This window comes from Sceloporus undulatus, chromosome 1, assembly GCF_019175285.1.
Source record: "Sceloporus undulatus isolate JIND9_A2432 ecotype Alabama chromosome 1, SceUnd_v1.1, whole genome shotgun sequence".
In the NCBI taxonomy this organism is placed as follows: domain Eukaryota; kingdom Metazoa; phylum Chordata; class Lepidosauria; order Squamata; family Phrynosomatidae; genus Sceloporus; species Sceloporus undulatus.
Genome location: NC_056522.1, coordinates 85,321,423 through 85,334,530, shown reverse-complemented (window position 1 = coordinate 85,334,530; position 13,108 = coordinate 85,321,423). Strand labels below are relative to the sequence as shown.

At 41.7% G+C, this 13,108-nt stretch overlaps 1 protein-coding gene across 4 annotated transcripts in view; it reads left to right on the top strand.

Annotated features, from left to right (window-relative positions):
- The window catches only part of MTHFD1L (methylenetetrahydrofolate dehydrogenase (NADP+ dependent) 1 like), a 199,051-nt gene that overhangs the window by 51,450 nt on the left and 134,493 nt on the right, over positions 1–13,108 (top strand). For all 4 annotated transcript variants that reach the window (XM_042444996.1, XM_042444915.1, XM_042445168.1 and 1 more), the window contains one exon: positions 2,983–3,156. In XM_042444996.1, the coding sequence (XP_042300930.1) occupies positions 2,983–3,156 (174 nt within the window). The remainder of the gene's footprint in view (positions 1–2,982; positions 3,157–13,108) is intronic.

Sequence of the window (13,108 nt, the reverse complement as noted above, 5' to 3'; positions counted from 1 at the left end):
AGGTGTGGCTTAGTTAAGTAGGCAGGAGGTAGGGCCAGATTAGGTTGGAGGGCTTTAAAAATCTCAAACCTGACAGGTTCCTCCAAGAAGATCTGCAACTCTACTACTCATAGGCTTTGCTGCCTTTATGAAGATCAAAGTGTTGGGGAGTTAGCTCTCTGGCCTTTTTACACCATTGCTTCTGTTAACTCCTTCCTTGCATGTTGCCTGTGCTGGTGAAAAGGCAAGAAGAAATTTGAGGACTGGATTTTCAGAGGAATCTGCCCCAGGGTGTCTTAGGCCCGTTCCAGACAGGTGTAAAGTATGTCCCCAGGACGTACTAGGGTTAGGAAAGGGTGTGCTTTACGCACGCCCCTAACTCTAGTACATACTGGGTACGTACAAAATGGCTGCGCCTGTTCCACACAGGCGCCGCCATTTTGATGTAGCAGATGCATAGCATCCGCATGTCACACAGTGGAAGTGATGCCGCGAGTGCGCCATTGGGCACTTGCAGTGCCACTTCCGGGGCGCAAAAAGAAGCACCATTTTCAGGCTTCTTTTTGCTCCACGAGAGAGCCATGCGGTACGGAAGCTGCGGCTCCCTCACGGAGCAACCGGCGGTGCCGGCAGACTGCCGCTTTCAGGCGGTCTGTAATGCGCCATAGTTCAGGCTCTTGGCTAACAGGCTCTAGTTCAGCTTTGAGGAGCTGATTCTGGGTCCAGCAGAATCTTTCAGATCTAGCTGTTTCCTTCTCCTGTTTCAGAGTCCCAGGTACTTCTCAGAGCAAGGATCATAAGAGGAATACTGATTTTAGTTGATCAGGGAAAGAGAATAAATCACTGGCACCCTTCACAACACAGTAGATGTATACTGAGGGCTCACAATACAGTAATTCCTTTAATTCTTTTTTTAAAATTGTTTCTCTGAAGCCAGGATAGCAAAAAGATGCAAGTTGAAATATTCATTTTTAAAATTTCATTTTAGGATAGGCTTAGATACTAAATCTTTTTGCTAGGTATGTAGTTCCCTTTCAGCAATCAAGTCTGACCTTTAACAACTTTAGAATTGTGATGCCAATGGCAATAGACAGGTGGTTTGAGAGAATAAAGAGCACCATTTCAGACATGACACCTTTGTTGGTGAAAGGCAGAGAAGTAAAGCCATTAACAAAACATGTCATCTGGATTCGTGCAGGCTTTTTCTGTCTATTTTGAGGTGAAAAGTTCATCAAATTATCTATGCATGGGGTTGCATCATGAAGCACATTGTAGCTATAGTCGGAGCATGAGAGATCCTCCAGAAAAGCTGTATATGAACCACGCTGGAGGCAATAGTATTTTCCTGAGATAGAAGATTATTTCCCTGACATTGTAACTTAATATGGGACTGTTTGAGAGTTTCTCTAGGCAGATGGTCAAGTCTTGTTTTCATAATTTATTTTTAAAAGATTATAAAATAATTTAAAACCAAAAATGTTCTATTAAGGAAGGCTTCTCTCCAGGCAATTTGCATTCTAGAGTCAGAGGCTTCTAAAAGCACATACGGTACATTTCCAGATGGCTATAGGAAGGAGGGCAGTTATCTTGAAATTTATACAGGTCCAATAAGTGCATTCCCCTGTGTATCAAAACAGAAAGCATAACACTTTAAAATGCACTTAAATTAAGCCAACATGTATATTGTATTATGAGGTTAGATTAAAATATATGTAAATATTTTACATGTGGTAGGATTTCTGTTTGTTTGGCTATTGGAACTTCACAATTGTCTGTTTTATTCAGAAATGAAACACTGGTGGCCAGATGGAAGATATAAAGTATCCTTATTCAATAATATGCAGTATTGTAGTGAAACAAATGAGTCATTCATTGAAAACTGGTGAGAAAACAGCATACAGATTGAAACGGTGAACATCTGCTTTAGGCGCTCTGTGAGCTCTGAGTGTTAATTAGAGTCATTGCCAAAGATTTTGTAGTAACATCTATGTGGTTTTATCCCCCAAAGATTCTGTAATAAAATGCTCCTAATCTGCAACATTTTCCCCACCCTCACCTCTCATTAATTAAAAAAAATATTTATCATACTATACTAGTGTTCATCCATGATATTTCTACCCACTTGGCCACTTCTGCAGCATCAGTTACTACCAGACTTTCCCTGCTGTTATTAACTTTTCCTAGCCTGTTATGATAAACTTTTACTTGCATACACATATCTGGCCATTGTGGCTGGGAGATTCAGGGAGGTGTAGTCCAAAAGGTCCCCCCCTCCCCAAGGCCTACGCATGATCAGGATTGCCATAGTAGAAAAAAATTAACTGATGACAGGTTAGATTAAGCACTGGGTGTGACTCGGTATATCCTCCCACATTTCTTTTTTTTACATATACATACATGTGTGTCTGACTACATCACACTGCAGAATTAATGCAGTTTGACACCACATTAACTGCTGTGGCTCAATGCTATGGAATTCTGGAATCTGTAGTTTTGTGAGATATTTAGCTGTCTCTATCAGAGAGCTCTGGTGCCACAACAAACTATAGGTCCCAGGACTCTGTAGCATTGATCCATGACAGTTAAAGTAGTGTCAAACTGCATTAATTCTACAGTGTGGCAGCAACCTTTCTCTTTTGCATGCACATGTGCATGTCAGCACAAACACACACACATGATAGGAAGTTTTTCATGAAAAACATATGCTCTACTATTAAGCTGTGGTCTTTCCTTTAAAATTAGATTGTTGTATTCATCTTTATCTATTGATGACACAGGCCTTATTTTAATTATCTCTGGCTGTTCTGTAGTTCTGTACAGACTGAACAAGGAATAACTGAGTAATACCTAAGAATGCACAATAATTTGGAAGTTGAAGAGGGAATCATGATCTGCCTATAGGAACATAGTACTTTCAGAGATGGGGAAGATGGTTGCTGTTGCTTGCCTTCTTACACTTGGCCACTGTGAGATTTTCTAGACTCAGTTTGTTTTCTTTTGCAGCGATATTGAGATTTCCCGAGGACAGAATCCAAAAGTTATTGATGTACTTGCCAGGGAGATAGGGTTGCTCACAGATGAAACTGAAATCTATGGCCAAACCAAAGCCAAAGTACGTTTGTCCCTGCTGGAACGGTTGCAAGATCAGCCAGATGGAAAATATGTGTTGGTTGCTGGGTAAGAAGTATTTTCTTTCATTACACTCTCTTACATAACACGTGCAATTTGCATTTGCATTTATTAAGTGGTATTGTTTCCAGATTTCAGTCCACAATGTGTTTCCTCATGCTTCCTCCTTATTTGTCTTTCTTCCCTTCTTCAGTTAGTGATGTGTGCTGCCTGGAACAGCTTTGTTGAATTTCTCTCTTTAATCTTTCTATTGAGTTTCATCAAATGTTAAATGTTGATCTGTGCTAGAGGAAGCAGCTTGGCATAGCCTTAACCCTTTCTCTGCCCCATATTATTCCCTGCCCTTAGCAGCTTCCCAAATGTGTGTCTATGAGTGCAAAGTGAAGTAGTGTAATGACTAACCACCTCACCCACCTCAGTATTTCCCTACTACTCCATATCAGTCTCTGTCAAAACAGCTTCTTTTTGGAGGCAGAGGCACTGCTGTGGTTCTATTACCCACAATTGCATGCAACATATATGTAGTGCTTGAATGTTCCCCCTTAGTCACACTTTTCTAAAAGCATATCATGTATTAATTCATATGTTGTTGTGCTGCTCATATGCTGTTGTGGTGGTGGAGGTAGAGGTTGTGTACATTCATTTTGTGCTTAAATACATCACTGTTTCTCTATGATCTTATCATCTCATTTTGTCAGAGCCAGTATGGTGCAGTGGTTTGAGTGTTGGACTAGGATTCTGGGAGGCTAGGATGCAAGTCATATTCTCTCAGTCATAAAGGAAGACAATTGAATTGTAAACCTTATCTAAATAAGACAGGATACAGACCACCCTTTTTTTGCCCGCGCCTTGTTTTGCTGAGCTAGGGAGCCACAGCAGACAAACCGTGCAGCTCCCTTGCACAGCAAAAAGAACCCTTAAAAAGTGGGTTCTTCTTGCGGCGCCATAAGGACATCACAGTGCGCCAATGGCACACTTGTCATGTCCTTATGGGGGTGTGACGAGTGGACACTAAGCGTCCATCGTGTCAAAATAGCAGCGCCCATGTGTATAGGGCACTGCCATTTTGATGCCCTCATCACGTGCTAGGGGTGAGGCCTTTCCCAATTGGTTATCAGGCCCACACATTGTGCAGGTCATACTCTTGATGCGTTCTTTAGTACGGAGCAGGAATATCCATGGGCGGAGGTAGTTAATACCTCCACATTGTCATGGATGGATCATTTCCTGGTCAGGGCAGAACTAAGAGCCACTGTCTGCTCCCTCGGGGGTGGAGGACCCATTAGAATGGTCTGCGCTCGAAAGCTAATGGAACTGATCGGATTCCAGAAAGCTCTAGAGGATCTGATGGTTGATAATGCTGGTGATTCTGTTGAAGCCTTGGTGAATATGTGGAACACTGATCTTACTAAGGCCATCAACACAATTGCTCCTGAGTGTCCTTTCCGACCCACTTCAAATCAGAAGCCCTGGTATACCGGTGAGCTGAAGAATATGAAGCGGATGGGACAATGACTAGAGCGCAATTGGTGGAAATCTGGTCTCTTATCTGACAGAACTCACCATAGGAAATTCCTTTTTTCTTATGGAGAGACAATTAAAGCAGCGAAGAGATCCTTCTCATCTGCTCGTATTGTGTCTGCAAAGTCTCGTCCGGCAGAGCTGTTTAGGGTGGTGAGGGAACTGACGGTGATGCCATCTACCCAGAACCCTCTACCTAACCCAACAACGGCCTGCTGCGATGCTTTCAACAACTACTTTGCAGACAAAATCTCTCAAATAAGATCCCATTTGGACGCCAAGGTTGAAGCAAAATCAACTAATGAGGTGTCCAGTAAACCTGTTTATGAGATTAAACTGGATCAGTTTGAGCTAGTGAGTACTGATGACGTGGACAAGATCTTTGGAAAGGTAAAAAAGACAACATGACCTCTTGATCCCCATCATGGCTGCCTGTCCAGGTGGGTGAGGCACTGATAGCACTTCTTAGACATATCATCAATGCTTCCCTTGGGGAGAGTCATATACCATCCTCCTTGAAAGAAGCAATCGTTAGACCGCTCTTGAAAAAACCCTCCCTGGAACCCCCTGGACATGAAAAATTATAAGCCTGTTTCTCATCTGCCATTTTTTAGCAAGGTGATAGAGAGGGCAGTTGCTCTTCAGCTCCAAGTGGTTTTGGATGAAGCCAATTTTCTTGATCCATTTCAAGCAGGCTTCAGGACCACATACGGGGTGGAGACTGCCATGGTCGCTTTAACTGATGACCTTTGTCTAGCCATCGACAGAGGGAGTGTGACCCTATTGGTGCTGCTAGACCTTTCAGCGGCATTCAATACAGTAGACCATGATATCATCCTGGAATGCCTGAGAGAGTTAGGAATTGGAGGCACTGCATTGCAGTGGTTCCACTCCTTCCTCTTGGGCAGGTTCCAGAGAGTGATGCTCGGGGACAGTCACTCTTCAAAAACAGAGCTAATTGTGGTGTCCCTCAAGGTGCCATCCTGTCCCTGATACTATTTAAATAAAGCCGCTGGGAGAAATAATCCGTGGATATGGGGCTGGGTGTTATCAGTATGCTGATGACACCCAAATATAGTTCTTCATGTCCTGGTCATCAGCGACAATGACAGATGGCATCTCTCCCCTCAACCAGTGTCTTCAGGCAGTAATGGACTGGATGAGGAAAAACAAGCTCAAGTTGAATCCAGATAAAACGGAGGTACTTATGGTAGGGGCCCCCAAACCAGGTATTTAGATGCAACCTCCAGTCCTAGAGGGGCCTTCTCTTCTCGAAGGACTGTGTTCGCAGTCTGGGGGTGCTTCTTGACCCGTCGCTTCAGATGAGGAATCAGGTGAATGCGACGGTCAAGAGCACCTGTTATCAGCTTCGGCTGATATGCCAGCTGCACCCTTTCCTGGAACAGGGTGACCTTGAAACTGTAGTACATGCGCTGGTAACCTCAAGACTTGATTTTTGCAATGCGCTCTACATGGGGCTACCCTTGTGCTTAGTCCGGAAACTCCAGTTGGTACAGAATATGGCAGCCAGGTTGGTCACAGGAACAGCAAGGAGTGACCATATAACACCAATATTGAAGTCACTCCACTGGCTGCCTATCAGTTTCCGGGCACAGTACAAGGTGTTGGTTATCACCTTTAAAGCCCTACATGGCTTGGGCCCAACCTATCTAAGGGATCACCTGCTTCCCTATAATCTGCCCCGTACACTCAGGTCCTCTGGGAGGAATTTATTACAGCCCTTAAAGACCAGGTTGACGGCGAACTCCCAGAGGACATTTTCTGCAGCAGCTCCCAATTTATGGAATGGCCTGCCAGATGAGATTCATCAAATTACCAATCTAGAGAGCTTTAAAAAAGTCATTAAGGCCTGTTACAGACTGCCAAAATAAAGCTGCTTCAGGTCTCTTTGGAGGTATGCTGTTTAAATGATGCATGCATCCTAAGAATCCAGAAGCTGCACCAAAGCTGCACTCCAGTACTTCGGAATGTAGTGTGGTTTTGGTGTGACCTCTGGACTCTTAGGACCCATGCATCATTTAAATAGCATACCTCCAAAGAGACCCGAAGCAGCTTTATTTTGGCAATCTGTAACAGGCCTAAGATGGATCTGTTCCGACAGGCCTTCCCAGAATAAAATACTCGGCCACGAATAAGATTTCCCATCTATTGAACTCTGCCCATGATAATTATTATTTGGATTAGTTGGTTTTTAATATGTAGTTTTTAATCTTATACTGTTTAATCTTGTTTTAAGGGGGGCACTATGTATATATTGATGTATTTTAACTTGTTGTACGCCACTTTGATTGCCTGGCAAAAAGCGGGATAGAAATAAAATTTTTATTTATTATTATTTATTAAACTGCTATACCGTGCTGCATCTCATGCAAAATCTAGCCATATTTTAACACTTCATTTAAATGAGAGAGAAAGAAGCAAATGCTAGTGCTTCTGTTAAACTGAATAACACTGCAACATCCCAAACACTCTCTGGGCACAAGCTCAGCAAATACTGTGATCTAGGGACACACCACAACACAATCTGATACGAAAAGCCAACTCCTGTAAGACCAAAAGAATTGGTTTGTGCTACATTCCCTACTCTGATTGTTGATACCTCTAGTACATCCAGGCAGAGGATAGAAAAGTTACTTTTTGGACCACGTTAGTTATAAAGAGAGAAATATTAATATTATCCCACAGGGCTAGCTAAGAGGCTGTGCACACCGACCATAAAGGCTAGCCTGGGGGCAGAGTAGGGGCATAGTGTCCACATGACGCATGCCCCAATTCTGCCCTCAGGGCGGCATGACGCATGCGCTGATTCTGCCCTCAGGGTGGCATGATGCCGTGTGCTGCTCCACATGGTGCACATCATCATGGTGCTCCTATGGCACTGTGTCCACATGACTCGGCGCCAAAGGAGTGCCTTAAAGCCACCATGCCCTGGCTATTGCACCCTTTCTAGGGTGCAAAAAGGAGTCACAAAAGATCGGGGCTGTGGTGTGCAGTTGCTGCAGCCCCAATCCAGTGCAACTGGAGGCAGCTGCAGGCCGCCCCTTAGGGGCAGTCTGCACAGCCTCTAAGTGAGACAGGGAGAAACTACTAGGGAGCCATGAAAAGGCAGAAAATGGTTTGTGTAAAAATTTCTGCTGTCAGATTTATGGAGAGATGTATGTAGAATCAGATACCAGGTCTGGCTTCAGATATTATACAATACAACAATGAATGGATGTTTCTTGTTAGACAGCAAAATGTTATAGGCCAGCCCTGTTGCCTAGATTTTTCCCCAGAAAATATATTCTTCTGAGCTTGGATTTGAAATCCAAAACTGAAATATATTACAGTACTGTCTTGTATGAACTGTGCAAAAAATACTTGCCAAGGACTCAGTTTGGCCAGCTCAGCTATTTTTGGAAAGGTCATCTTTGGAATTAAATTTTGTGCTTTGCTGCTCTGCAATGATACCATAGTTTTACACATGTTCAGAGTACTGATTTGAATATACGTTTTCTTTCAAAATGCCCTGATAAATTCAGAATATATTTTTAACCTTCCTTTTGCAAGGGATCACTGTTTTCCCAGTGTGAAATGGCAGGATGACCATAACATTGGAATTCCCATTGTTTCCGTGGGTAATTATAAACAGCTATAGTAAACCTAAATGTGTTTTTCCACAGAGAGGAAACAGAGATTGGTAGCAAACCAAGATTGAAAGCAGTCCACATTATTAAACAGCTTAGAATCCATGGTACTGCAGAAATTCAATATTAATTTGTTTGGGAGTCAAGTCTAATATGTTAGTAATTCATATATGTATAGCAGACCATTTATTCCAAAAAATTGGTACACTTCAGTAATGAAACTGATATTAAGAGCACAATTAACATGTGTTATCTATTCATGTACAGTCTGCATGATCAGTATGACTGACCAGTCTAACTCAGCCATCTTGGTACATGCTCAGCTGTTCCCTTCAGTTTAAAAATGAAATGAAGAAAACATTGTATTGCAATAAATGTGCATGGAATGAAATTATTTTAACCCAATAATTTACCCAAGTTCGAGAACTACTGCAGTCCTGACCCTTGACAATGACCAGAATGCAGCAATGTTCTTTCGATGGAAATGTGACAGACAAGGTGCCTCTCTCTAGAAAACCATCTTATGTAACTTTTCAGGGTTTCGGAAATCTGTAGAAGGTGGAGAAAGAGGTTCCCAATTTTACCTCAAGTGCAGCATTGGATCTATCTCAGTGACATCTCTTTTAAAATTTGTGAATGGATTGGAGAAGAATGGTCTAGTCTATACTTAAGTGTATTATGCAAATTGCTGCAATTTTTTGCATGTTCACATAGACACTTAATTGTCTTCACTTTCCTTTGCAAATTCATATATATTTACCCTCCCTCTACCAAAAATGCACAGCCATGCAAATTCATGCAAAGGGGGTGGATGGCCACACATCCAATAATGCCCATGCTTGTGGATACTCGTGGATCTATTGGTTAAAAAATGTGAATCCTCTTTTAAGGGTTTGAGGCATCTTTTGCCTCTCCTACAAAAAGCTCAAATTCTTCAGAATTGCACATGGTGAGATCACATTCTATTCAAATACAGTAAGGAGTATTTAAGTCATGTAGACCAGCCCAGTGTTGGCCAGTCTACTCAGGACTCCTGATTATAATTTCTATGTCTTTGAGTTTTATGTCCTTGAGAACTTGCATTCTGATCCTTTCACAACAAATACAGGCAAAATACTCTGCTTTTTAAGAGATGGTAATCTGTAACAGGCCATTTCAGACTGCATCTCTCACCAGAAGCAAATGTAGTATGCAAAGGACAGCTGGACTTTTTTGCGTAGTTTCTAAAATTGAAGGAAAGATGTTTCTAATTAGAGGTGGATTTCTTGCTAGAGTCTTCAGGGGGTCATGCTTATAGGAGTTACCCCTTTTGGCTAGCATATGCATGAATGCTTGTATATCCCTGGGAATGAAAATGTAATCCTTAATGTCACATACCTTAAATAAACTACTTATTTCACTGCATGTACTAAAGTATCACAGATTTAAACAGTTAAGTGATGCATATCTTGGCAAAGTTTTTCCTTAGACATTGAGTGGGAGTGATGTGAATGAAAATGTAGTCTTGTTTTGTTTTCTTATTTTTTAACCTGAATTTTCTCTAGCTGTTGAAAGAAATTCCCCAAATGAATTGTCTGAGTGCTTTTGAAATCTAGGCAGAGGCACAATAATTTATCATATCATACTTAGATGTGGGCATACATTTTTGTTTTTAAAACAGAATACAGTTAGAATATGGAACATGGTCTAATTTAATATAATTTAAAGTTTTACGAAAAATATTGGTCTCTCAGGTTTTAGTGCAACAACCTTTGATACATGATACAAGTCATAAGCATCTGTCAAAGAGAAAAGTGTCTGAGGTCATTTTGTATCAGAAACAACTTGATTTAAACTGTTGGAATACTAATTGAGGGATATTGTGGAAAGTGTTGAAGAAGATATATTTGTCCTTTGTAAGCTGCAGTGCTATCATATCCTGTGGGATCTGGTGTCAGATCATCCATAATTCCTCCCCCCGGCACATGTTATCATCTGTAAAGAGAATCTATATCTATTTACAATTTGTAAGATATTAAAATTGTGATCTCTACAAACGCCTTTTAGGTATACCCTTTTTGCATTTTAATCTTGCTGTCAATCTCCCTATCACCTATATCCAAGAACATTCCTCTTTCCACCAACTGGAAAATCAATATGGCTGTCACCACTGCAATTTTCTCCCCAGGCATTCGAAAAGGTCAGAAGCAGTGGATGGGCAGTGGTGGTATCTCTTTGGCATTTCCCCACAAAGGAGCACTGAGAAGGAATCAGGCTTTGAAGCATCTAAATATGACATTTGTGTATGTTTGTCACCTTCTCTGGGTTAAAATCAGACAAAGTTATCACATTTGCAGTGACCCAGCGTTCATTCTCAGCTGCTGCTCCCAGACTCTGGAACGGCCTGTCGGACGAGATCCGTCAGATTACCACCTTGGAAACCTTTAGGAAGGCTATTAAGACGGATCTCTTCCAGCAGGCCTTTCCAGACTAGACCACCCATGCTTACCTGCCCCCCCCTCCCCCGGTCAAACACCCCTTAGTATCAAGACGTTTCTCCTAATGTTGAGGTGGAACCTCTTTTCCTTCAGTTTGCAACCATTGCTCTGTGTTCTAGTCTCTGGAGCAGCAGAATACAAGCTTTCTCCCTCATCAATATCACCTCTTAACTTTCTCTTCTCCAGACTAAACATATCCAGCTCTCTAAGGCGTTCCTCATAGGGCACAGTTTCCAGACCCATCACCATCTTAGTTGCCCTCCTCTGGACACGTTCCAGTTTCTCCACATCCTTTTTGAATTGTGGTGCCCAGAACTGGACACAATATTCCAGGTGGGGTCTGACCAAAGCAGAATACAGTGGCACTATTACTTCCCTTGATCTAGACACTATACTTTTATTGATGCAACCTAAAATTGCATTGGCCATTTTAGCTGCCGCATCGCACTGTTGACTCATGTTCAACTTGTGGTCTACTTGGACTCCCAGATCCCTTTCACGCGTAGTTTTATTCAGCCAGGTGTCCCCCATCCTATATCTGTGCATTTCACTTTTCCACCCTAAGTGCAGTAACTTACATTTCTCCCTGTTGAATTTCATTTTGTTAGCTTTGGCCCAGCATTGAAGTCTATTCAGGTGATTTTGAATTTTGATCCTGTCCTCTGGGGTATTTGCTACTCCTCCTAATTTGGTGTCATCTGCAAATCTGATAAATATGCCCCCAGTTCTGTCATCCAAGTCATTGATAAAGATGTTGAAAAGCACTGGGCCCAGGACAGAGCCCTGTGGGACCCCACTGGTCACTTTTCTCCAGGATGAAAAGGAGCCATTGTTGAACATTCTTTGGGTTCGGACAGTCAACCAATTACAGTTCCATGTAACAGTTGCCTTGTTTAACCCACATTTTGCAAGCTTGTTTGGAAAAATGTCATGGGGAACTTTGTCAAAGCCTTACTGAAATCAAGATATAGTATATCCACAGCATTCCCTTCATCTACCAGGCTGTTAATTTTGTCAAAGAAAGAGATAAGGTTTGTCTGGCATGACTTGTTTCTCTGAAACCCATGTTGACTTTCTGTGATTATGGAATTGCCTTCTAAATGTTCACAGATTCTCTGTTTAATGATCTGCTCTAGAATCTTTCCTGGTATTGATGTCAGACTAACTGGACGATAATTGTTGGGATCCTCTTTTTTCCTCTTTTTGAAGATGTGGACAATGTTTGCCCTCCTCCAGTCTGCGGGGACTTCTCCTGTTCTCCAGGAGTTCTCAAAGATTATTGCCAATGGATCTGATATTACATTTGCCAGTTCTTTTAATACTCTTGGATGTAGTTCATCAGGTCCTGGAGACTTATATTCATTTAGATTAACCAGATATTTCTGTACTATCTCTTTACTTATTCTGTGTTGAAATTCCCCTATTCTGTCCTTTGCTCCATTATCCTCAGGTTGAGCACCCTTTGCCTTTTCTGAGAAAAGTTAAAGGCTATAATGACTGCTTATGTAGCCTCTGTTTTATTTGCTTTGGCATTTCATCCTTTGTGCCACATACACTTTTTCCTAGCCCCATCCATGTCTGGTTGCTCCCACACACACACACACACACACACACTGCACAGCCACAATTTACCGTAGTTCCCTCTTCATCCATCCAGCTTTTAGGGTGAACACACACAGTTATACATGCCAAAATTTTAAAAATTCTTTGGCATCCTTCTTTGCTTCAACCTTTACATCCTTTGTTACATGCCAATAGGTTTTACCCTAGACATATCCAAAGTTCATATAAAGTTGGTTAATTTTGTCTCCAGAACCTGCCCTTGACTTGAGGTTGACTTATAGTCCGAGTATATGTGGTACAAATTGACGTGCCCAATGCTGCTGACTGAAGAATTGTTTCATGGGACAACAGTGCTTTCCATTTCATTGCTAAAAGTGGTAGGCCAAATGTTCTTTTTTGTTCATGCTCTCCTAAGTTGCCTTAGATGGAAGGGGATTCAGAGGCCTGCTTTGCCATCCTCTCATCATTATAATCAAAAGAAAAGGATTGTAATACTTCAGCCTGGATTAGTAGCTATTCAAGACAAGAGTAGCCATAGAAATTAAACAGTAATTGACTTCCAATTACACATGTGACTCTTCAGATGTTGTTGGATTGCAACTTCTGTTAGTTGTAGCCATTGTAGCCAATAGTGGAAGATGGTGCGAAATGCATCCCAAAAGTAACAGAATGTGTCCTCTTGTTTGTAAGGTACCTATGTGTGTTTGCAGTCAATCTGTAGTGAGAGGCGGGAAATATAAATTATTATTATTATTATTATTATTATTATTATTATTATTATTATTATTATTA